General features: G+C 44.4%; 1 protein-coding gene across 2 annotated transcripts in view; it reads right to left on the bottom strand.

Moving 5' to 3' along the window:
* Window positions 1–26,570, bottom strand: part of CERS6 (ceramide synthase 6) — a 373,746-nt gene that overhangs the window by 261,792 nt on the left and 85,384 nt on the right. For both annotated transcript variants that reach the window (XM_029605674.1, XM_029605675.1), the window contains exon 2: window positions 20,935–21,040. In XM_029605674.1, the coding sequence (XP_029461534.1) occupies window positions 20,935–21,040 (106 nt within the window). The remainder of the gene's footprint in view (window positions 1–20,934; window positions 21,041–26,570) is intronic.

Raw genomic sequence — 26,570 nt, 5'->3', positions numbered from 1 at the left:
TCCAAATGGCAGATGAAATTTAATGTGGACAAGTGCAAGGTGTTGCATATAGGGAAAAATACCCATGCTGTAGTTACACGATGTTAGGTTCCATATTAGGAGCTACCACACAGGAAAAAGATCTAGGCATCATAGTGGATAATACTTTAAAACAGTCGTCTCAGTGTGCGGCAGCAGTCAAAAAAGCAAACAATGTTAGGAATTATTAGGAAGGGAATGGTTAACAAAACGGAAAATGTCATAATGCCTCTAATAACGCTCCATGGTGAGACCGCACCTGGAATACTATGTACAATTCTGGTCGCTGCATCTCAAAAGAGATATAGTTGCGATGGAGAAGGTTTAAATATGTCCGAAGCAGAAATTCTGAAAGGGAGTCAGTTGGACATAAGAATATAAGAAATTGCCATGCTGCGTCAAACCAAGGGTCCATCAAGCCCAGCATCCTGTTTCCAACAGAGGCCAAACCAGGCCACAAGAACCTGGCAATTACCCAAACCCTAAGAAGATCCCATGCTACTGATGCAATTAATAGCAGTGGCTATTCCCTAAGTAAATTTGATTAATAGCCGTTAATGGACTTCTCCTCCAAGAACTTATCCAAACCTTTTTTGAACCCAGCTACACTAACTGCACTAACCACATCCTCTAGCAACAAATTCCAGAGCTTTATTGTGCGTTGAGTGAAAAAGAATTTTCTCCGATTAGTCTTAAATATGCTACTTGCTAACTTCATGGAATGCCCCCTAGTCCTTCTATTATTCGAAAGTGTAAATAACCGAGTCACATCTACTCGTTCAAGACTTCACATGAACTTAAAGATCTCTATCATATCCCCCCCTCGACCGTCTCTTCTTCAAGCTGAACAGCCCTAACCTCTTCAGACTTTCCTCATAGGGGAGCTGCTCCATCCCCTTTATCATTTTGGATGATTAAGGGGTTAAAGGGGCACTTAGAGAAGATAAGGCCATCGTGGAAAGATTAAATGATTTCTTTGCTTCAGTGTTTACTGAAGAGGATGTTGGAGAGATACCAGTTCTGGAGAAGGTTTTCATGGGTGATGATTCAGATCAATTGAACCAAATCAAGGTGAACCTTGAAGATGTGTAGGCCTGACTGACAAACTGAAGAGTTGTAAACCACTTGGACCGGATGGTATACACCCAGGGTTCTGAAAGAACTAAAAAATGAAATTTCAGACCTATTAGTAAAATTTTGTAACCTACCATTAAAATCATCAAATGTACATGAAGGTATTTAAAAAGGGATCCAGGGGTGATCTGGGAAAACTACAGACCAATGAGCCTGACTTCAGTGCCGGGAAAAATCATGGAAACAGTTATAAAGAATAAAATCACAAAACATTTAGATAGACATGGTTTGATGGGACACAGCCAGCATGGATTTACCCAAGGGATGTCTTGCCTCACAAATCTCCTACATTATTTTGAAGTGATGAATAAACATGTGGACAAAAGTGAACCAGTAAATGTAGTGTATTTGGATTTTCAGAAGGCATTCGACAAAGTCCCGCATGAGAGGCTACTAAGAAAACTAAAAAGTCATGGGATAGGAAGTGATGTCCTTTTGTGGACTGCAAGTTGTTACAAGACAGAAAACAGAGAATAGGATTAAATGGTCTGTTTTCACAATAGAAAAAGGTAAACAGTGGAGTGCCTCAGGGATCTGTACTTAGACCGGTGCTTTTTAATATATTTATAAATGATTTGGAAAGGGGACGATGAGTGAGTTGATCAAATTTGCAGATGACACAAAATTATGCAGAGAGGTTAAATCTCAAGCAGATTGTGATGAATTGCAGGAGGATCTATTTTATTTCATTTTATCAATTTTATGTATTTATATTTTTAAATTTTTCTTTTTTATAACTGTTTAAACTATTGTAAACTGGTATGATTGTACCAGAATACCGGTATAGAAATAAAATAAATAAATCTTTCGAGACTGGCAGATGAAATTTAATGTGGGCAAATGCAAAGTGATGATTATGGGGAAAAATAACCCTTGCTGTAGTTGTGTTAGGTTCTATCTTAAGAGTTACCACCCAAGAAAGATCTAGGAGCCATAGTGGATAATGCATTGAAATAGTCGGCCCAGTGTTCTATGGGGATCAAAAAAGCACACAGAATGTTAATTATTAAGAAAGGAATGGACAATAAAACAGAGGATGTCATAATGCATCTGTATCACTCCACTGTGAGTCCGCACCTTCAACAGTGTGTGCAGTTCTGGTCACCACATCTCAAAAAAGTACATAGCTGCACTGGAGAAAGTGCAGAGAAGGGCAACCAAAATGATAAGGGGCCTGAACAGCTGCCCTATGAGGAAAGGCTAAAGAAGTTAGAGCTGTTCAGATTGGAGAAGAGATGACTGAAGGGGGATATGATAGAAGTCTACAAAATCATGAAAGGACTTGAACATGAAATTAGCAAGTAGCTCATTTAAAACAAATTGAAAAAAAATGTTTTCACTCAGCGTATAGTTAAGCTCTGGAATTCATTGCCAGAGGATGTGGTTACAGCAGTTGGTGTTACTGGATTTGAAAAAAGTTTGGATAAATTCCTAGAGGATAAATCCATGAACTGCTATTATGGCAATTAATAAGCAATAGTAGCTTGTGATCTATCTAATGTTTGGGTACTTGCCAGGTACTTGTGACTTGGATTGGCCACTGTTGGAGACAGGATACTGGGCTTGATGGACCCTTAGTCTGACCCAGTATGGCATTTCTTGTGTTCTTAAGTCAAACCTGAACTGGAAACCCCAAGAAGACAAACTACGCAATGGAACACCAGAGAAACAGAAACATTCATTTCCTTCTGTGCTACGCAAAATACAAGTATGACAGAGATATACATTTCCCAAAGCCAACAGACAAAAGTAAAGGCTTCTTCAAAAGAATAAGCAGGAAAACTCTGTATAACCCTGATGAAAAGAAGAGAAAAAGCAGCTATTGCAGCAACAGTGAAATCTGACCAAGAATATGTACCAGCACCAAAACCTGAAACTTATCTTTGTTGCACCTTCTATAAACTATAATTTTACTTTTCTGTTATTTTGCATTGCTTTCTTTTCCTTCCTCTATTTAGTTTAATCATTCTCTATATTACTTTGGAGTTACATGTTAATTTGTCATACCAATAGAGTTATATGAATGTGAATCTGCAGAGGCCAGGAACCTCTTCTTAGCCAGCCTGTCAAGGCCACTGTAGTGCTATGTGGTAGTCCTAGGTTCCATTCCCAGGCTTGCTTTTGTCCCCTGGGGCAATTGATTCAGGAACCAACGAGAGAGAGGGAGCTATTTTTGATCTAATTCTTAATAAAGGGAAAATCCAGGGCCCTCCCCGGCCCCAGCCATCGCCCAGTTAATCAATAACCTGGCGCAGGGGCCTCTGCCACTTTTCTCCCCGCCGTGGCCTTCTCCTCTTCCCTGTTCGAATGGGGTGCCTGCACGGGTCAGAGCACAGTCGCTCAGGCATTGTCCTGTGTGGCGGGAATTCCACTCTTGCCCAGGCCAAGAGATTTCAGTGGGGCGCACAATTCCGGCGTGAAAGTTGGTGGCGCCTCAGGATGACGTGCATGGGCAGCGGCAGCATGGCCGCGCGGAGCACCATTTCAAAGGCGCTTTCTATGGTGACGGGTGTACGCCAATGCAATGTTTGATTTTGTGTGCAAGGCACAGGAGCATTCAGCGCCTTCCTACATGAATGGAGAGGCATCGTGCCTCACGTCGCTCGTTCACTATCCCAACATCATGCTTAAGGGAACAGAGGGCGCACCGAAGGCTCTCACTTGGACATTTTTTGCAAGAGGACCTATGGGTTCGGCGCCTCTTGCCAACTGACAAGTCTGGCACACAGTGGCAGCCCTGGTCTCAGAGGGATTGGACTCATTCCCGCTTGGGCGAGCCCAGACACCCGTGCTACAGGTTGACACAACTGGCCAGTTTGGCCCAGGGTATATAGGTCCCCTCAAGAGCAGCTGGCCTTCATTGCAGGGTTCTTTCCCAGGGGTGGGAAGCACCTGCCCCGCATAACCCTCTCCATGTGGCTTGGGTTTGCTACCCCCTTTGCCGATGGATGGCCCAGGCCACCGGGTGAGAACTGGCTTGTGGTCTGGCCCCTCAGGGAATTTTTGCGGGCTTCAGTGTGCCTTCACGAACATCTCCAGCAGTGCACTTCCGCTGTCGCATCTGGAGACTTTGATGGTGTTTTTTGTTTTTTTTACCAGGATCCTCCTGCACAGTGTGTTGTTCGAGCCACAGGACAGTATTCCCTGCACTGTTCTATCTTTGTAGTCACTGTGCACTCCGGGGAGGGACATGCAAATGTTGAAGGGCGGTTGGTAGTGTTAGGGTACAGTGATAGATCAGTCAGTTGTCGGACGGCGTAACTTGCTTAGAGGCATTACAGAGCTGGGGGTCATGTTATTCCCGGAGCGTACTGTGAGATGGTGAACCCTCTCTTTTCCTGCAGACAGCCACATCACAGGGAGCTAGCGTTATGCGTGGATCAGATCACATAGTACATGCCGGTCAGCGGGAATGTTTGGGAGCATGACTCATTCATACTTAGCCACGGAAGTCTCCTTCTCCAGACTAGAAGCAGGCTGTCCAGGACATTATTTCGCTGCTGAGGGGAGGGGGTGGAGTGATGCCAGGCGACGTCAGCAAGCCCCTCTCCCTGGCATGATATGCAGAGATAGATGATAGATGATGCCACCCTGTTCCTTTGGCATGTACTGCCTGTTGACGGAGTTCGTGACCTTCCGGGTCCCACTTGTGCTTGCATTCCTTAGAACCTTGCAGATTGAGGGGCTGGTCGTACCATCACGGAGCGCATCACAGACGTGGGGGCCTTTTGGTGGAGGTACGTCGGTGTCTCGGATGGCACGCTGTGCCTAGGATTGAGTTGGTCCGGGACTGATCTAGAGGCTCATTGCCAGGACATCAGTTGGACAGCTGTTGGGAGTCTGGTGGCATGTCCAGCTGTAGTCGCGACTCTGTTCATCCCACACGCCCCCGTGCTTGACCTCTCATGAAAAAGGGAGTGGCTGGTTCATGCTTTACCTTGCGGGCCCCCCATTGAACAGGTCAAGTTTCGGCAGTCTTCAAGAGACAATGCCATATGGGCCACGGGACAATCATGTTCGCTGCTTAGCCCTGAACGAAGAATACCATCGGCAGGGGACTGTGCCACCAGGGCTCATTGGCCCCAGTATGGCAACAGACCGGCCGCCCCATTCGGAAATTGGGTAGTCACCTGGCTCAAACTAGGTGCAACTAGCCCCAAGCAGAATCCTATATTCTTTCATAATTTCTATTGTATCTTTTTAACTAATTAATGGAGTTTTTAGTTAGTTCTAGTTATCTTGCTTTTGATAATGTAAATTTGGATAATTTTGTGAACATATGTATTTTATCTATTTTTCTTTTAAAATAATTTATTGTAAACAGTTGAGATAGAATTTTTCTGTGCAATGGTAAGAAAAACTGTATAAATAAATAAAATTTACCGGAAAGTCCTGGAGATGGTTACCTCCCCAAAGGCAGGTCCTAGCCTTGATGTGCTGGGCCCCAGGCCGGAGGTGGCAAGCTGCTTGCACCTTCTGAGCACCGTGCCGAGCAATGGCATAGTGCGACGGCAGGTTTGTGGCGGCATGCATGGGGATCAGTCTGGTACCCTGCCTGGACGGTGCATGGTGAGATTTGCCCTCCCCAGATGCATCATGTGATTCTGTCAAGGCAACGATCTGGTAACCACGCCCAGGCACCTGATCCTGGACTATAAGGAATGACATCATGATAATCTGGTCCTTACGGCACAATATCAGGTTACTGGGTTGACTACGTAGGTCGTGGACTAGGGGACGTAATAGTGTCAATCATCGGGTTAATGGGTGGGCTTCCAAATGGCGTGGGAGGGGGGGGGTGTAGGGCCGGGCTCCAAGTGAGGCACAAAATGGGTGGACTCCCAGTGGCAAGGTTTGCTTAGGCCGGACAGAGTCCATCTTGTGTGTTTCTTAGTTAGGACATATTCAAAGATGGTTGTTGGAATTGATGGCGGCTGCAGCTATTTTTTTTTTGTTTTGTTTGGGGGGCATGAGGCAAAGGCGCTCCCTACCTCATGCTTGTGGCGGGTTATCTGGGCCGGTAGGGGCATTTTTTACGTGGTGCCCAGGAGCCATCATAGTCCAGGTCAGCAGTTGACTTGTGCCTTGAGTGGTATAGGGGCAGGTGTCCTACGCCGGGGGGGGGGGGGGGGGGGGGGCCCTTGCTTGAGAATGAGGCAGGGGCCGGTGCAATGTTGCCCTGCTGGTTATTGTGGCAGGCAACAGTGTGGTGGTTGCCTTGTTTGATTATTGCAGCAGGTAGCGGATGTGGTTGTGTAGCCTGGTCTTTGGGCAACTGACATACCGGCTCGGGTACCAATTTATAGAGGATTATATATATGTATCTACTGTTAATAAAGCTGCGGCCTTTTCCTCCAAGATCTGTCTTTGTGGTTATTCTGTTATATTAAACTATGTATGCAGGTAGGATCATGGGTCATTCAGAGGTGATTGGAAATGGGAGGGATGCGGATGGGACGACACTATGGACATGGCTTCCAGAGTTAATGAGTGGGCCCTCGCCCCCATGCACGGAACCCGCCACAACCTGGCGCCGCGCACGCCCCTTCCCAGCTACATCCTCCGGTGGGAGGGGGTGCTCCAGTGGCGAGCCGAGCCGTGATGCAGCTCGCCTAACCCCCCCTCTCAGTGGCCCAACACACATGGCAGCGGCATGGCCAGCCTCTTCCTCGTGGCCAGCATTTCCACCCACCCACCCTTGCTTACCTTGTAAACAGGAGAATTTAGGTCATCTAGTATTAGTGTTTTATGTCATTCAGTTGTAGAGCTATAAGATATTTGGTTAATCTGTATTTGAGCCCTTGTAGATGGGATAGATAGCACACAATGTTAGCCAGTGCGACATCTTATTGTTATATGCAAATGAGGCAGATAGCAGTACATGTTAGATAGTCACTTGATGGTAAAATGTACAGTAGTAGTGTAATGTCACAACAGATAGGGGTGGCGGGTTACCCGGGCCGGTAGGGGCATTTTGGACGTGGTGCCGGAGGGCATCACAGTTCAGGTCAGCAGTGGCAGCAGCAGCAGCATCGTGGTCATCTTCGGTTTCTTTCGCTTCGTGCAGCCTGGCTTGGACCCAACCGAATGATTTCACTGCGCTGTCAGCACACCTCCCTTGTCCCTCCTGCAGATCAGCACCATGGTCAGCACACGCAAGAAGAGGAACGGACAGGCAGACTTGATGGCATGGCCAGCATCCACATTCGGTGGAGCAGCGGCAAGATTACTCCCCCCACCACCTTGCAGCAATCGTGCAGCTGCACTTGTGAGCAGTAAGAGGAGGCGTTTAATCAAGGAAAGGTGTGGGAGCCAGCGGCAGGAGCAGTCTGAGACAAGCATGTCACAGCAATGGTGGGACCGGACCGAAGACACATTGCCAGATCAGGGACCCGTTCAAGGGGCAGTTCGGCGAGTGAAGACGCACGTATGGGCCAAATCGTGGCAGGGTCTGGGGAGGGCAGAAAAGTGCCACAGAGCCGCTGTGGCTGACTGGCAGGGACTCGCAAACAGAAGATGTAATACAAGTGTGCACAGCTGGGGGGGGGCAGGTGACAAAGAGATGGTGGCCCAGCCGTCATGTGAAGTTGGGCATTCCCCGGCAGGTACAAAGGCCACAGTGGTGTTGGACAGACTGCAGACATCCAGGTGGGCCGAACAAGGCCTTGCAACTACCCCTGGAAGCTTGATGTAGGCCGGACATGCTCCGGGTGGAGCATTTCTTGCCAGATTCAGCATGGGATTCAGAGGTGCACCGGGCTTGACATGGCCTGGCCCACAGCAGCTGCAGGTGTGGACACAGGGGAAGACCAGGCAAGCAACGTACCAACAGTTCCGGGAATCCCGGCTGCATAATGGGGTCCTGGTTACCTGAACTATCTGGGGGTAAATTTGTGCATTCCATCTTTCTGGGCTATGTATATTAACATGGCCTCATCGGCTGGATTGCCTGGCCAAGTTGCAGCCATGTGAGCAGACAGCCTGGACCAGAGCAAGACTACTCAGCGAGCTCAAGGCAGCTCTGACCTGGGAGTGTCGGGAGTACAGCAGCGCAAGAATTCTTCCGTAAGACAGTCCAGGGCAGTGGAAGCACCATGTGAGTGGAGATCGAGCATCCTGTGACAGCCACCTGCGTTGTTGGTTCAGGAACATTGTTGGGGGTTGGGTCAGGTACGCTCTCACCCAGTGAAAGAACAGACATGCCTACGCCGGGTGTGGGCAAGGATAAAGGCCGGGATGATGGCAAGGCAGATAAAGGTCCCAGGAGGTCAGTTAAGACAGGGACCGCAGTGCAGGACAGGAGGAGGAAGCACAGCAGGAGGCAGGTCGGGAGGACTGGGTCCAGTTCCAGCGGTTTGTCCAAATCATCCAGTTCAGACTTGTCAAGTAATGAGGGCACATCCAGGCCTTCGGCCGATCCGGACAAAGTGAGTAGGGGACCGCCTGCACTCACTACCTTGCCACAGGTGTGGAAGAGCATTCCCAGGGTGCTGCGTAAAAAAGATCAAGAGGCGCACTTATGTAGATATTTTTAGCTTATTGGAAGGGAGAAGGAAGAGGGGTGATAGGAAGAAGAGCAAGGGTTGGATGAGGTAAGCAGTCCAGATGATAAGATGCCTAAGAACATAGTTAACTGGACCAGGGCTTTCCTCAGGATGATCAGTGTGGTAGGGCAGAATGATCTAGCCAGTACAGACCCATGTTGAATTATGCCGATACCATACTTGAATCTATAAATATATATTTATTTTTTTACTTATTCTTATATAAACTTCTTCAGTCGTTCTTATTCCCCACCAGATAATCTAATTCTTTTATATAAATTATTTGTACATTCTGAACAAAATGGCAAAATAAGAGAAAGTTTGAAAGAAATACGTTTTTTCAGAAAGGACCCGCAAATTACAACAGATCTATATCCCCTGAGAAAGGATGGTTTGTTTGAAACCTGGTCATGTTGGGACGGTTAACAACAATATGGGACAGTAAGCGGGGCTGTTTATCAGTGTGTGAAAAATTGTGGGACAAGGAATAGTACTTTTGAAAGTTTTAAGCCATTCAATTTAAATTATACTTGATATTGCACTTTAAGAAAAATACACAAGGCTGGTGGTTGGAAGTTGATGATTATAAATAACAACTATAGTGCCGGGGGTACAAATAATTATATGAAGCTTACAACCTCTCCTAAAAAATTTTATTAAGGTGCTTTGAAAAAAATTACAAATAATTTATATAAAAGAATTAGATTATCCGGTGGGGAACAGGAACGACTGAAGAAGTTTATGTAAGAATAAGCAAAAAGAATATATTTATAGTATACAAGCGGTGATGGGATATTTATGTCCAGGTTGATTGATCTAAGTTGAATATCACTGTTAGTGGAGGAGTGATTAAGGTGTGATACCATACTTGAGGCATATAGAGAATACAAGGGGTAGACATGCTTGTTTATTTAAAATCTTTTCTATACCGTCGTTTAGTAGAATACAATCACAACAGTTTACATGTAGGCACATATGGTAAATTGTACATGCAACTGTTCCTATTATTAGTAATGGAGGTGCCTGATGATCTCGGTAACATCGTTTCATAGTAATGGCTAAGAGTTTAGTGATGATTAATCTGACCTGTGACTAAGATAAAGACTGTTAAATTATACATTTAATTTAAAAGGTGCAATAGACAAAAACATGACGTACATACATAGAATGTGCTAGTGCTGAATGAAGCTTTTATGTGTACAGCTTTCAGCGTTTTTCTCTCTCGCTCTCTTTGTGGAAAGGCTTCTCTAAAGAGCCATGTCTTTAAGCTCTTTTTGAAAGTCTTGAAATCTCTCTGTAGTCTTATCTCTATGGGCATGGTGTTCCATGGTAACGGTCCGGCCAATGATAGTGCTCTTTCTCTGACTTGAGTTAGTTTTGCAGTTTTTACTGAGGGGATGGTTAGGAGGGCTTTGTTGGCGGATCTCAGGTTTCTGTTAGGGACATGGACGCGGAGTGCTGTGTTTAGCCATTCAGCTTTTTCATCATGGATTAGTTTATGTATAGTGCAAAGGGTTTTATATTTTACCCTGTATTCAATTGGCAGCCAGTGTAGTTCAGCTAGTGTTTCAGTTATATGATCTCTTTCTTTTTCCTGTCAAAACTCTTGCGGCTGAGTTTTGGAGTGGTCTTAATGTCATGTACGGTAATCCTAATAGTAAGGCATTACAGTAGTCAGTGCTGGCAAATATTAAAGCTTGTAGGACAGTTCGGAAGTTAGATTGATTTAGTAACGGTTTAAGTTTCCTGAGGACCATTAGTTTGGCATATCCTTCTTTGATTTTTAATGATATGTGTTGTTTGAGGCTAAGTTCTGTGTCTATTATTACACCGAGGTTCCATACTTTCTCGGCTATTCCAATTTTCTGATTGTTTTCTAAGTAGGATCGGGGTTTGGATGACTGTCATGTTTTTTCGTTCAAGATGGAGGAATTCAGTTTTCTCTATGTTGATGACTAGCTCCATTTGGTTTAGTAGTTGTTTAATAACGTCAAGGTACATGATTGCTAGGTTTAATGTTTTTTCCAGTGAGTCTTCGATTGGTAGTAAAATCTGAATATCATCAGCGTATAAGTAGTGTATGAACTATGATCAGCGTTTCAGGGACAAAATGGAGGAGAACCGGTCCATATCATGGGGCATTCAGGATGTGGGGCTTTGGCTTAGGCAGATGAATAAGGCAGCTGATGTGGGTGTGAGGGGGTCAGCATCACACAAACCTAACAATACAGTTGCCACGTCATTCATGTCCACCAATAACAAGGTCTGCTGGTGTTTTAACAAGTCCACTTGCAATTTCCAGGTCTGCAAGTTCAGGCACACTTGTACAGTGTACTCTGGGTCCCATCCAGCAGCTTGGTTCAGCAAGAGGCTTAATGCGGAGAGTTCTACCAAAGTCAAATGAGGGCGGTTTGCATGTGAGGGCACCAACTTCGATTAAGCTGGGCAGTATGATGGCCTGGCTCAATTGTTACCCCCAAGCAGGGTGCAGCCATTAAGATCTTGCAAGGGTTTCGATGGGTGATCCGAATTCCTTTCTGGGGCATGTCACATTGAGGTAGTGCAGCAGAAGATTAACGCCGAGATAGCTCTAGGCAGGATGGTCAGTCCCTTCACAGGACCACTGTTTGCGGAGATTATATTTTCTCCTCTGGCGGTGGTGCCCAAAAAGGAGCCTGGGAAATTTAGACTGATACAAAATCTGTCGTATCCACCAGGGAGGTCGGTTAATGACTATTTGCTATGGGATGAGTGTTCCGTACAATACACGTCTTTCGACAGCTCGCATTAAGGAGATGTGGGAAGGGTGCCTTAATGTTTAAGAACAATGAATCAGCATTCAGGTTGCTCCCTGTCCATCTGGGTAGTTTCCCTCTACTTGGTTTCCAATTCAGGGGGCAAATGTTTTTGAAAAATGCATGCCAATGGGATGTATGCTTCCATGTGCATCCTTTGAGTTATTCAGTTCTTTATTACATCGGGTGGTGGAACAGAGGTTTGGCATGCTGAACATCATTCACTACTTGGATAACTTTGTTGAACCTGGCAGGTCAGACACTTGCGCTAAGTTATTAGACGAATTTCAGGATATGGCTGCCGAGTTTGGAGTCCTACTAGCTAGGGACAAGACTGAGGGTCCATTCACAGTTTTGCCCTTCTTGGGCACTGAGCTGGATTCCCAGGAGATGATATCTAGGCTACCAGCTGACAAGTTGTGTAAGCTGAGGGAAATGCTTGAAAATGCATTAGCAGCAAAAAAACTGACCTTGGCTAACATACAGTCACTCTTGGGTAGTCTTAACTTTGCATGCCGAGTCATCTCCATGGGGAGGGTATTTCTCAGGAGGTTGTCCCAGGCTACTGTGGGAATCAGCAAGCTGCATCTTTTTATTCATGTATCCGCAGCCATAAAGAAGGATGTGGACGTTTGGGTCAATTTTCTGGGCAAATTCAATGGGGTATCAATTTGGCAAGAACCCCCCCAGTCTCGAACCGCGACTTGGATATTTACTCAGATGCTTCAGTTGGAGGGAGATTTAGAGTATATTTTCAAGGCTCATGGTGCATCAAACCCTGGCCTACAACATGGAGTGAAAGGGGTTTGACGAGGAACATAACATTTCTCAAATTATTCCCCATATAGGTGGCCCTGGTTGTATGGGGCAAACAGCTGGCCAACAAAAGAATCTTAAGAACATAAGAAAATGCCATACTGGGTCAGACCAAGGGTCCATCAAGCCCAGCATCCTGTTTTCAACAGTGGCCAATCCAGGCCATAAGAACCTGGCAAGTACCCAAAAACTAAGTCTATTCCATGTAACCATTGCTAATGGCAGTGGCTATTCTCTAAGTGAACTTAATAGCAGGTAATGGACTTCTCCTCCAAGAACTTATCCAATCCTTTTTTAAACACAGCTATACTAACTGCACGAACCACATTCTCTGGCAACAAATTCCAGAGTTTAATTGTGCGTTGAGTAAAAAAGAACTTTCTCCAATTAGTTTTAAATGTGCCCCATGCTAACTTCATGGAGTGCCCCCTAGTCTTTCTACTATCCGAAAGAGTAAATAACCGATTCACATCTACCCGTTCTAGACCTCTCATGATTTTAAACACCTCTATCATATCCCCCCTCAGTCGTCTCTTCTCCAAGCTGAAAAGTCCTAACCTCTTTAGTCTTTCCTCATAGGGGAGTTGTTCCATTCCCCTTATCATTTTGGTAGCCCTTCTCTGTACCTTCTCCATCACAATTATATCTTTTTTGAGATGTGGCGACCAGAATTGTACACAGTATTCAAGGTGCGGTCTCACCATGGAGCGATACAGAGGCATTATGACATTTTCCGTTTTATTCATCATTCCTTTTCTAATAATTCCCAACATTCTGTTTGCTTTTTTGACTGCCGCAGCACACTGCACCGACGAATTCAATGTGTTATCCACTATGACACCTAGATCTCTTTCTTGGGTTGTAGCACCTAATATAGAACCCAACATTGTGTAATTATAGCATGGGTTATTTTTCCCTATATGCATCACCTTGCACTTATCCACATTAAATTTCATCTGCCATTTGGATGCCCAATTTTCCAGTCTCACAAGGTCTTCCTGCAATTTATCACAATCTGCTTGTGATTTAACTACTCTGAACAATTTTGTGTCATCTGCAAATTTGATTATCTCACTCGTCGTATTTCTTTCCAGATCATTTATAAATATATTGAACAGTAAGGGTCCCAATACAGATCCCTGAGGCACTCCACTGTCCACTCAGAAAATTGCCCATTTAATCCTACTCTCTGTTTCCTGTCTTTTAGCCAGTTTGCAATCCACGAAAGGACATCGCCACCTATCCCATGACTTTTGGTGAGACAACTGAGCAGTGGCAGAGGTTATCTATAGGCACTCTGTGAAATGTCCGCAGGTGAGGGAGCTGTGCAGGGAAATAGTTCTCCAGTGTTTGCGCTTAAACACGACTATTAAGGCGCACCACGTGCCCGGTGTAAGCAATGGCATGGCCGATTCCCTGTTGTGCTAAATGAAATTCATTTCGCACACAGGTTCTGAACGTGGACGAGTAGGCTACAAGGTTCCCAGAGTGCCTAGGGACCATTGGGATGTGACCATCCACCAAGGACCTGTTACGCAGTGTGGTAGCTCCAGCAACGTGGGCTGCCTTTTCTCGTGGCTACAAGTGTGTACAGGCATTTTTGAAAGGGCTTGGTTGAGTGCAGGGCCAAATACCAGCGAACATGATCATTCAATACATTGCAAGGGCAAAGGAGACAGGGGTGTCCAGGGGCATGGTAGTGAACTACCTGGCCATTTTTGCTTTTTTCACCAATGGATCGGTAACCATGGCATGCTGTGGGAACAACTGTTGCCTCTGTTGAGTCGGCGTGCACTCAGTCGCATGTTATTATTCACTTGGCCAGTAATGATCTCGGCAGAATACCTACCAGGCAGCTGCTTAAGGCAATCAGGGAGGACTTCAAGGTGTTAGCTGCATTATTCAAACACAGTTGTTTGGTATGGTCAGATATAACGCAGAAAAAATAGGGCGACAAAGTTGTGGAACAGGGGGCTCAGGAAGTTAAACAGGCAGGTGAGTGCATGCCTGCAGGTTTTAGGGAGGGGCGTCAGATTCAACATGAGTGGGCTGATATTCAATGTGAAGGACTGTATCGAGGTGATTTGGTTCATTTATTTTATTTATTTTATTTAAAAAACTTTTATATACCGGTATTAGTATGCATACATCATACCGGTTTACAATGTAACTTTAAAGGTAGAAATTACAATGAACAGGGAGGGCGAACAAGGAGGAGTATACAAAGAGCAGGAGGTGGAGGAATTAAAGCAATAAATAAAAACTGCAACGGACTATTTACAGGAATATACAAGGCGTAGGCAAGATACTTGCAGAAGTCGGTGTACTTAATCAGGGTAGGCTTGTCGGAAGAGCCATGTTTTAAGTTTTTTTCTGAACTTGGCGTAACATGGCTCTAGCCTGAGAGTGGTAGGGAGGGTGTTCCATTGTTTAGGGCCTGCAATGGATAGTGCACGGTCCCTAGTAGAGGAGAGGTGGGCTTTTTTCAATGGGGGAATGGAGAGGGTGCCTTTGTTGACAGTGCGAGTGGGTCGTTCAGTGCGTATAGGACGAAAGGGTTCATCCAACCAATTGGAATTGTGCGAGTGGATGGACTTGTGCACTATGGTTAGAATTTTGAAGAGAATTCGGGATGCGATGGGGAGCCAGTGGAGTTCTTTGAGTACTGGGGTAATGTGATCAGCTTTCCTTGAGTTGGTGATGACCCTGGCGATGGCATTCTGGAGCATTTGTAAGGGCTTGGTGGTGGAGGAGGGTAGGCCAAGGAAGAGGGCATTACAGTAGTCCAGCTTTGAGGAAAGGGTGGCTTGGACGACGGTGCGGAAGTCATGATAGTGGAGGAGGGGTCTGAGTTTCTTCAGGATGTGAAGCTTGAAGAAACCTTCTTTGAGGATGGAGTTGATCTGTTTTTTGAGATTGAGTTGTTGATCTATGATAACCCCAAGGTCTCTTACTGTGGGTTGGGGTGTTATGACGTTGAAAGCTGGATCGTTGGAGATCGGTGGTTTGGGAGGGAGGTGAGGAGAGATAAGGAGCAGCTCTGTTTTGGAGGAGTTTAGAGCGAGGTGGATGTTGGTGAGGAAGTCATTGATGTTGGCAAGACATGTGTTCCAGAAGGCAAGGGCATCTGAGAGAGAGTTGTGAATGGGAATGACGATTTGAACGTCATCTGCATAGAGGTAGAATTTGAGGCCGAGGTCTGTGAGGAGCTGACATAGAGGTGTGAGATAAATGTTGAAAAGGGTGGAGGAGAGGGAGGAGCCTTGTGGGACACCTTGAGACAAGGGATAGAGTGTGGAGTTGGCGTTTCCTATCTTGACGGAGAACTTTCTGTTAGATAAGTAGGATTTAAACCATAGTAGGGCTAGGCCTGAGATGCCTATTTCGGATAGCCGGTTGATGAGGAGGTTATGGTTGATGGTATCAAAGGCAGCTGAGATGTCGAGTAGGGCGAGGAGGTAACAGTTGCCTCGGTCCATGCCTATGAGTAAGTGGTCCGTGAGGGAGAGCAGGAGGGTTTCTGTATTGAGGTATTTACAGAAGCCGTATTGGGCTGGATGCAGAATGTTGTTGCTTTCTAGATATTCTGTAAGTTGGATGTTTACAATCTTTTCCATAATTTTGGATAGGAAGGGCAGGTTAGAGATAGGGCGGAAGTTAGCGGGGTCTTTAGGGTCTAGTGTTGGTTTTTTTAGGAGGGGGCTTGACAATAGCTTGTTTAAGAGCATCTGGGACAGAGCCTGAAGAGAGGGAGGAGTTTATGATGTCTGCGATGGGTTTGGATATAGTGTTCGGGATGGAGAGGAGGGATTTTGTGGGAATGGTGTCTGAAGGGTGGGAAGCTGGTTTAAGTTTTCTGAGAATAGATTCCACTTGTCTGACATCGGGCAGGACCTATTTAACAACTCACTGCAGGAAGCCTTGAAAGCATACTTTTGTGACAGGGTCTCCACTGCCGCAGCGAGTTGATGGGGAGGCATAAGGCAAGTCACCAACTGCCTCATTCTGGTGGCAGGGTACCCGAGCAGTGGTGGCGAGGCAATGTGATGCCGGACTTGCTGTCTGGGGCAAATGCTGGATTATGTCCTGTCTAGGATGGTTGCGAATGGGTCACATTTTATGTTGTTATATCAGGAGCCAGCACACTGAAGATGCAGCCCCAAGCAGCACCCATGAGTTAGTGGATGGCTAAGAACACACCACACCAGGATGAACCTAGTTCTGGAGGGTAGAGTGATCTGTGCCTCACAGCTCAGATACTGTCACTAAAAATAGGGTGAACAAATGCCAGGTTTTGAACAGGACAGTCCAGATTTCCAGTGTCTTGTCCAGTGTCCAGTTACAAGGGGAACCGGACACTGTAAAACCGGGTTCAAGGCAGCAAACAAAGTTCATCTATTGTGGCCTTGCCAGTGCCAATCAGATTAGGCACAGGTTTGAAGCCTGGTGCACCAATCAGCTGGTGCAGGCTCCTGCAGCTACAGAAGCATTAAGAGCATGCTCAGCTTGCTAAAGGTATGCTCTTAGTGCCTGCTTGAAGCTGCTCATCCCTCCTCTCTCAATTTACTTGGCCCATCCAGCAGAAGCCTGCTGCCATACCTTTACTCCCACTGAACCCCTCCCAGTGACTGAGGCACCCGCGATGGTCCCTCGCTTTTTCTCTGGGGTAGGGTGGGGTAGTGGCAGCATACTATCGTCTGTTTCACTCACAGCTCATGTTTCAGTCTGACAGTGGCCCTCACCGTGTTATCACTGTGGTTGCTCGCTGATCACGGGGGCTATGCTTAATGGCGTTTATCCATTAGCTCTTGCTGTCAAGTCTGAACCTGGCCAGTTGCTTCAGTTTCACACTGTGTGGCTCCACCTGGCTGTTGCCCCCTCCCCTGTTTTCTGTCCTGCTAGTTGTTGATGCTATTGGTGCCTCCTCCTGCTGACTGACAGCAGCCTATTTAATTCTACTCACTGGTGTTTCTGTAGCTGAGCCAAACAATCCAGGTCAGTAGTAGTTGTGGGGAGGAGGGGAAAAAAAAAAAAAAAAAAAAAGGAAAATCACCTTAATCTTCTCCCTTAAATTGGAATTACCTTCTATTAAAACAAACATGTGAAGCGTACTGTAGTCAAACCCCAGGCTCTGCCCCCGCCTGTACTGTACCCCCTTTTCCTGACCCTCTCCCTGCCCAGAATCCCCTCCCTTGCCATTCCCCTCTCCCTGCTGAACAATCCCCTGATCCCCCCTGCCCAGCATACTTACTCTAACCCCAGTCTCCCCCCTTCCCTACCTAGTATTCTCCCGGTCCCCATGCTGTTGCATGGCTGGCCATGGGAATGAAGCATGAGTGAGAAAGACCATGTGTGAGCATGTGTGAGAGAGTAAACATGTATGTGTATATTAAAGAGGAGAAAAGTCTGCGCATCGTTCCCACTATTCCACAACAATCACAGGGGTGAGTAGAAATCAAAATCTGCAGGTATGGAGCATGGGGTTTGTTTGGGTTTTTTTTGTTTGTTTTTTTTTTAAATCCTTATTCATTTTAAGTATTGTGTATTATTTAATGTGTTTGCTGCCTGAAACATTTTATTGTTGTTTGGGAAATTTGTCAATATGTCCGAGTTAAATTATTAGATTTATTCTACTCATCAGCTTTTTGAAATATTTATTTTTTTTGTTATTAGTAGGGTTTAATTGTTGTGTTTTATTTTTCTTGATTTTCTTGTTTTATGTTTTATGAGGAATGGTGATGTTTCCATTTTTCCATTGGTGCACTGCATGTAGAATCTGGCTTGTTGCAGTTTCCAGTTTAGTTTTGGTGTACATGTTTCTATTTATGCTTTATGGTCTGTTTATTGTGTATTTGATGATGGTCTGTCTGTGTTCTGTTTGTATAACACAACTGTGATATTCTGTAAGATGTAATTTCTGTATAGGGATCTATTGCAGCCTGGCTTACTCTGTTTTCCTAATAGGAATATATTGGTGTTTTAGGGCCAGGTGTAATATTTGTTATATATTTATTTGGGGCAATCAAGAAACACATTCCTTAGTTGTGAAATAACATGTAAGTTCCCCTAATGTCACCAAAAAAATTTATGTTAAAAGAACAAAATATTTATTCATGAGTGGCAGACGCTTGTCCTTAAGGGACTTAATAGAGAAATTGAGTGGCAGGCATTACTGTGATTATGGTAGTGCATGGTGATAGATTTATTGGTTAAAAATTTTTTGATGTGGAAGATGGGTCGGGGTTCTGGTTTAAGTAATGATGTCAATATTGAAGGTGGTTTGTATAGTGCACGCGTGGCATGTTTGGGATTGTGGAAGTAGGGGTGTAGAGTATGAGAAGTAGGAATGATGCATTTTGGGTTATTTTGCATAATAAAAAGGTCAGGTTAGACGAAGGAAGTACTGAGGTATGCAGGCGTGGCGGGGCCAAGGTTGTAGGAGTGGATAAACGGTGAAATGAAGGTAATTTTCTGGTAAGGTTTGTTTGTGTAAAAATGGCTTTGAAAAGTGTGGTTGAGTTGTAGAGAACTTTTTGAGAAGGATCATACACGATGTTAATGCTGAAAACGGTTTCATTTTCCTTCTTTCTTTAAGAGAAAAATAGAAGAACAGTAGGAAAGATCCAAATTTGAAAATTAAGGGAAGGGGATCGTATAGGTAATTATTGCAATATTATGATTAACTCAGATGAGAGGGCATTAGTCGTGGATTTAAATAAAAGCGGAGTATTGATTGTGAATGAATTGGTTTTATATAGAGCCACGTGCGTGTTTAAGATAAATGGAAGAAGTGGCAGCTCATGGCGCAGTATCCGGGTGGTGGAATGGAACCGGATGGGGATAAGATTTGCTACAGGAAATAAAGTGCAGGTAAAATTATTGTAAAAATGTGGGTTTGAGTGAATGGGTAACATAATATTTTAAAAATTTTGGGTAGCATGTAAATTGTGTTTTTCTCTTGTAGAAAAAGTTGTGGGTAAACTTCATCATTGTGAGGAGAAGTTGAAGAGAAAAATAAAAGATCTATTTTGTCATTAAAGTTAAAGTTTTTTGAAGAATACACAACAATACAGTATCCAAGAGCATGAATATGTGAAGAACATTATGGCAGGTTAAGGATTACAAGAGAAGAAACTAACAGGAGAATTAGTATGTAAGAACAATTGAGGATAATGTATTGAAAAAATTGTTTATTATAATCCCTGAGGAAGCCCAAAGAGGGTGAAACAAATAGGATCCTATAGTGTTGGGCATTTGTATTTGTGGGTTTTAAGGAAATGGTATGAATGGTGTATGTGTGAATGAGATAATATGGGGGGGGGGGGATATGAGGGAATATTTTTAAATAATGTAGCTATATACAACATTGTATTAATAAATGGCTCATTTGTGATAAAGCAAATAAATGTTTCCTTTGTGTGAAGAATATAATTGTATTGGGGAACGTGTGTACCTTCAGTGATATAATACCACTGTAGTTTCCCAATGTCATATGAGTTCCAAGTATCTTTTGCACAGGGTTTTATGGCTGGCACCATAGCAGTGCATGAAAATATTTATATACATATTGTTGTGTTATTTTTACCTCAGATGACTGTACTTTTTTCTTTTTCATGTAAAACCTGTTATAAATGCATAATTTTTAATTGTGTGTGGAGAGGGCTATGTGGTGCAGGGGAGGGCTCAAGGCTGTAAGGTTTGCCTGGTATTCCTAATATCCTTGCACATGGTGTTATGGGGGGGGCCATTCACTGCTAACTACACCGCTGGCCACCACCGCTGTCCTCTCCTAATGAGCTTTTGCTACCTGCTACCACAGCTGACTCTTCCTCTACTCCAGTGGTCCCCAACCCTGTCCTGGGGGGCCCTCCAGCCAGTCGGGTTTTTAGGATCCTGAAAACCAGACTGGCTGGTGGGTCCCCCAGGACAGGGTTGGGGACCACTGCTCTACTCCCATGGCTTGTGTGGCATGGCCAGGCCCAGCAGTACTGCAGCCTCTTCTTCCAGCACTCATGTCACTTAGTGCCTGGGAAAATTTCAAGTAGTAGCTTCTAGGGAAAATGCAGCACTTGGTCAGGTAAAAAGCAAGTTCTAAAAAAAAAGTAAAAAATCAGCAGTAACTGGAGGGTCCTCAGTACAGACGCTGGATTAGGTTCAAGGGAAGTGGAGGCAAATTTACGCAAGTGCGACTCTTTTTTCAACCCACTTGCCGCCACCTCCTCCTCCTCCCCTCCCAGGTCCTCAAGTGTCCAATCCTGGTCTATGGAAAAGTTGGCCATCCTAGCTGAAAGGAAAGAAGCTCTTGGCCCCTCCCTTCTTCCCCAAAAAATCCCAAACTTTTCCTAAACTGTTTTTTGAATGCATCTTACTAGTTTAACTTAGCATAATTTTTAATTATTTTTTGAGGGGTGTAAGAATGGACTCTATTTGCTCATTTCATTAATGATCTCATGACATTAAATTATACAACGTATATAGTTGGTAAAAAGATGTGTTTTTCAGTGCATTATTTAATAATGCATTTCCCCATCTTCTGCACATAAGGTGTTTCACCTTTCTAAGAGATTTGGTGCCATAATTTAAAAAAAAAAAAAAAAAAAAAAGGATAACTATCCAGTGTATCATACCTTGGTAATTGCGGTGAAGACTTTCTCCAGAATGGCATTGTGCTGAGCTTTCTGTGGTCCATTGGCCTGAATTTTAAGTCCCATGGCACATGGCTTGGCTATAAACCTTAAAAAAAAAAAAAACAAAAAAAACACAATCAAATGATGTTTCATCAGATTTTAGTCCAGGTTATTCTATTGCATGTACTGTTAACAGTGTACAGAAAAAGAAAATGGTGCCCCTACCAATTACACTTTAGATTGTGTCTTAGGAACAGAACAGCTAAAACGAGCTTTTCTCTTATCAAAACCAAAAAGTATGAAGCCCAATTTAGATAAATCATACCCATATGTAATCCCCCTCAGAAACCCATTTTCTGAAATATTGCTCCATTCAGCAAAGACTTTGGAGATGTTCATGCAACTGAGATAATTCTTATATTTAAATAAGCACATCTTTACATTCTTTTGGAATTTATGAAGAACAACCACATTCTCTTAACTGACATCTACTGATCAGCTTCTAAAGACAGTATGTTTTCGTATACAATGGCATTTTTGCTTGTTGTCACTATAATTAAGCACTCACAGACACCTAACAATAAATGGCAGCCAGCTATTATGACCAAAATATACCAAGAGTTTGACAGCTATAAACCTAAGTAAAATGGTCACAGATTCAGAAAAAAAAAATACAGAAACGTATTATACGATTCCAAATTGTCAAGGTTGTGGAATGTGTAGGCAAGTACAAAAAGACAAAAACCTAATGGCAGGATGCTGCATTCTGCACCCCACTTCCAAAACATCACTCCATATAAACTGGTGGTTCACTAGCCTTTCAAATGTACCTTCGCCTATGTGCTACAGGAATAGAGACAATACAAAAAAAAAAAAAAATTGTCTCTATGCTTTTTCTCTAGCCTTTTGATCTATTAGACAATAGAAGGGTCTCCAGTGTAAGGTTAAATTATTTTTACCTAATAATTTTCTTTCCTTGATTTCCTGCTAGACTAGACTAATCATCATGTATGATATTTCCCCCTTCACAATTTGTCAGAGGATGAACTTCTTTTATGACCACACTCTGGACTATAATGGAAGCGTGGCCTGAGGCTGTTGCCAGTACCAAATTCAAAAACCCCCATAATAAAATATCTTTTCAGGGTCCACATTACTTTGATTATTTTCAAAGAAAGGTGATTTATCTAAATAATAAACTAAACTAAACTGCGTGAACAAGAGATAAGTCAAGAAAAGAAGAAATGAAACAAAATTAGGATAACAAAAGATATCTTTTCTTGCCCTTATCACCTCTGTGTTCCTGGGTGGGCTCTGGAGTAGTCTAGCAAGACTCAAGGAAAGAAAATCATCAGGTAAAAATAAATTTAACCTTCCTTTTCCTCCTGTTGGACAATCATCAAGTATGGGAGTTAGAAAAGCTACTCCTTGTTGGGGCAGGTGGAAGACAGGGCCATCCTAATGACTCCTACCCTGGTCTGTATAGCCAATCTGTAATGTTCGACAAAGGAATACAAGAATGACCTAGTAGCTGCCTTGCTAATTTCTTCCGGGCAGGACGAAGCCGCCTCTGCCCAAGATAATGCCTGTACCTTTGTAGAATGTGCTAGGAGTGCTACCAGGGCCTGCTAGCCTAATAGTAAGTAGGCCACCGATATTGCCCCCTTAATCCATCTAGCTATGATGGCCTTGGAGGCTGCTTCCCCTTTCCAGGTGCCACGAAACAGAACAAACAGCTTGCTTGATTTCTAAAGGAATTTGTTACTTTCAGATATCTCAAAAGTATACAGCATACATCTAGTAGGGACAGGCTTTTATCTTTTTCCTGACAATCATTACTATAAAAGGTTGGAAAGGATACCAGTTGATTCATGTGAAAAGCAGATACCACCTTGCGCAGGAAGAATGGGACCAGGCGAAAGGTGACCGAATCTGGAGAGAATACTAAAAAAAAAAAAAAAAAAAAAAAAAAAAAAGGGATCCCTGCTCGACAAGGCCTGCAGCTCCGAGATGTGCCTGGCCAAACAGATCACTACAAAAAAAAGTCTTTAGTGACAGATCCTTACATAAGAAGCCGCACATTTTACTTTAAGAAATTAGCACCTACCCAAAGGCCCCCAAAGTTAAAAAAAAAAACCGGACGCTCAATTTTGCCGGCGTCCGGTTTCCGAACCCATGGCTGTCAGCGGGTTTGATAACTGATGCCGGCATAATTGAGCATCAGCTGTAAAACTCGCTGACAGCCACCACTTCCGTCAAAAAAGAGGCACTAGGGACGCACTCACCCGCTCTCCCGCGTAGTTTACTGTATCGGCCCGCAAGTCAGGGGTGGGCAACTCCAGTCCGAGAGCCACCAGCCATTTGGGTTTAAAGGACATCTCTACTGAATATGCATGAGAAAAATTTGTATACAGCTTGGCAGTGCACAGATAAATCTCTTTCATGCACATAATTTAGGGATATCTTGAAAACCTCACTGGCAGTCTTTGAGGTCTGGAGTTGCCCACCTATGCACTAACACAATTTCCCCTCAATGAACTCTCTGTATTACTGTGCTGAAGTTACCTAAATCACTTAGGTGAATGAAAAAGTAACAAAAATGAAGAATACAGAAATATGATGATACTGAAAGGAAAACATATGGTACTTAGTCCAAATCAGAAAAGTTGATAACTTTTTTAAACGACCACTGTAGAAAAGAAAAGCTTTAACTCAACCAGAGTTCAAATTCCACTGATACTCAGTATGCCCTTGGGTAAGTCACGTCACTCTCTTATTGCCTCAAGTAAAAATTTAGGTACTCATTCACTAAACCATGTTAGTCTATCACGCGGTAAATGGCCTAACGCGAATATTATGCAAGGTATTTTAAAACAGAGAAATTACTATTTACCTGATAATTTCCTTTTCTTTCAGGAGGATAGGTGGAACCACGACCAGTGGCTTATGCACCTCTATCAGCAGATGGAATGGTAAATATACCCCTGCACTGACATCAGCCCACCAGTATTCTCTGCAAAAACCAACTGTGGATAAACAAAAACTTGATTGTTAACAGACAACTACTCCAGTACTCAGCTAACAGGAAACCACTAAGCTCAGACAAGAAGTGTAATAACACTAGTCTAGGAACTGGATTGACACTTACCAGTAACCTCTAGAACACACAGGCACAAGGATGACAATACCACAAACATCCAGCAGCCGAGGGCGGGAAGGTGGATTCACCTATCCTCCTTAAAGAAAAGGAAATTATCAGGTAAGTAGTAATTTCTGCTCTCTTAGCATTCAGATAGGTGGATCCACAACCAGTGGGATGTACCAAAGCTACTCTCGAACAGGGCAGGAGGCTGCCCGCAGTCCGATCAAAACCATACATGTGAAGACTGTGTCCTCCTGGGCCTGCACATCCAAGCAGTAATGTCTGGAAAAGGTATATAAGGAGGGCCACATTGCAGCTCGGCATATCTCAATTGGAGACAGCAATCTAATCTCTGCCCATGACACTGCCTGAGCCCTAAACTGACTAGACAACAGCTGATCAGCATCCACATACGTGGCCGTGACAACCTCCATAATGCAGAGGGCTATTGTAGCCCACTATGCCGGCTCACCCTGTTTACTCACACTATGGAGTATAAACAGCCGGTCCATCTTCCTGAGAGGTTCAAAAACTTCTAAAATATCTCAAGATATGCTTGACATCCAAGGGCCATAACACGCGATATTTATCCATTTCTTTCTCGCAATCCAGAGTTGGTGAGGAAATTGAATAATTCAAGTGAAAATCAGAGAACACCTTTAGCAAAAAGGTCCCCCTGGAGTCAATCACAGAAATTGTTCCTGGCAAGACAAGGCCTGCAGTTTGGAGACTCTACACACAAAACAAATTGCCACAAGAAACACCATTTTCAAGGTAAGTAACCTTAAGGAAAGGCTACGCAGCAGACAAAAGGGGGGACCAGCCAGAAAATCCAAAATCAGATTAAGACTCCACAAGGGCTTTGGCAACCACAGGGGAGAATGAAGGTGCTTCACTCCTATTAAGCAACGAGCCACATCTGGATGAGCCGACAAGGGTCCACCATTCACCTGACCTTGGAAACAGGCAAGAGCCGCCACCTGTACCTTCAAAGAATTAAGAGCCATCCCCTTACTCAATCCATCTTGCAAAAATTCCAAAATGAGTGGGTATCTTAACTGAACAAGGGAGAACCCCTCGATCCTCATACCAAGCCTCAAATACTCGCCAAACACACACATAGGCCAAGGAAGTGGAGAACTTTCTCACACGTAGCAAGGTAGCAATCACTGCAGGGGAAAATCCATGCTTCAGCATCTGAGCCTTCTCAAGTGCCATACTGCAAGACAAAATCAAGTCGGATGTGCGTGAAGAACAGGAAGGGGGTTTCCCTATGATCACTGGACTGGCTAGTATTCATGACTGATGTGAGCCTCCAGGGCAGGAGTTGACAGAGCAAGGGCGTAGCAGATCCCTGTGAACTGGAAACCAGATAGGAGGGTCCACAAGGAGCCTTCACAAATCTACATACCATGACCTCCTGGGCCAATCTGATGCCACCAGAAGCACCATTCCCTGTGTGTGACTCTCGGATCCTCCAAATAATTCTGCCCATCATGGGCCACAGAGAAAAGGCATAAAGGAGCTTACCCACTGGTCACTCCTGCACGAGGGCATTTATGCCCAAGGACTTTTGATCTCTCTTGCGACAGAAATGAGGAACCTTAGCATTATGAGATGTCACCAGCAGGTCTAGAGATGGGAGGTCCCAGTGGTCCACTTTGAGTTGGAATGCTTTGTTTGACAATTCCGTTTCTCCTGCATTCACAGACTCTGCTGAAAAAGTCAGCTCTTACATTGTCTTTTCCTGCAATGTGGGAGGCTGAGATCTGAAGAAGCACTTTCACCCTTTCCATGAGCTGGGCTATCTCCTGCAAAACCTGAGTCTTTGTTCCTCCCTAGGGATTGATGTAAGCCACTGTTGTTCACTCTCTGACATTATCCCGACCACTTGACCCCGAAAAGTCGACAAATCGTAAGCATGCCAACCAAACAGCAAGGGCTTTCAGCCAATTGATGCTCCAGAGAGACTCTTCGGTACTCCAGCGCCCTTGCTCTGTCAACCTGCCCTGGAGGCTCACATCAGTCATGAATACTAGCCAGTCCAGTGATCATAGGGAAACCCCCTTCCTTAGAAGGTCCACTTGCAACCACCACTGCAGCTGTTTGCCGATCTCCACTGGCAGGTGAAGCCAAATTGAATAGTCTTGAAACTGTGGATTCCAAGAGCCAGCAGGGTGCGCTGAAAAGTATGCATATGCACCCTTGCCCAAGGAACCACTTCTAGGGTGGCTGCCATCAACCCGAGCACCTGTAAATAAGACCACACAGACTAATTATTTCTGTCAGTCGCACATGTGCCATTAGTTTCTGAATGCGGCCCTCTGGCAGGAGAACCCTGCCTTGCATTATGTTGAATTGAACATCGAGACTCCAGTGTCTGGGATGGCTGTAGATTGCTCTTGGCCAAGTTCACCACCCAAATCTAGTTCTTGTAGCAGGAAGATCACCTTGCAGGAGACCCAAAGGCTCAATTCCAGACTCTTGGCCCGAA

This window comes from Rhinatrema bivittatum, chromosome 6 (assembly GCF_901001135.1).
Source record: "Rhinatrema bivittatum chromosome 6, aRhiBiv1.1, whole genome shotgun sequence".
Taxonomy (NCBI): domain Eukaryota; kingdom Metazoa; phylum Chordata; class Amphibia; order Gymnophiona; family Rhinatrematidae; genus Rhinatrema; species Rhinatrema bivittatum.
The sequence above is the reverse complement of the archived record's forward strand: the minus strand, read 5'-3'. Positions and strand labels throughout refer to the sequence as shown.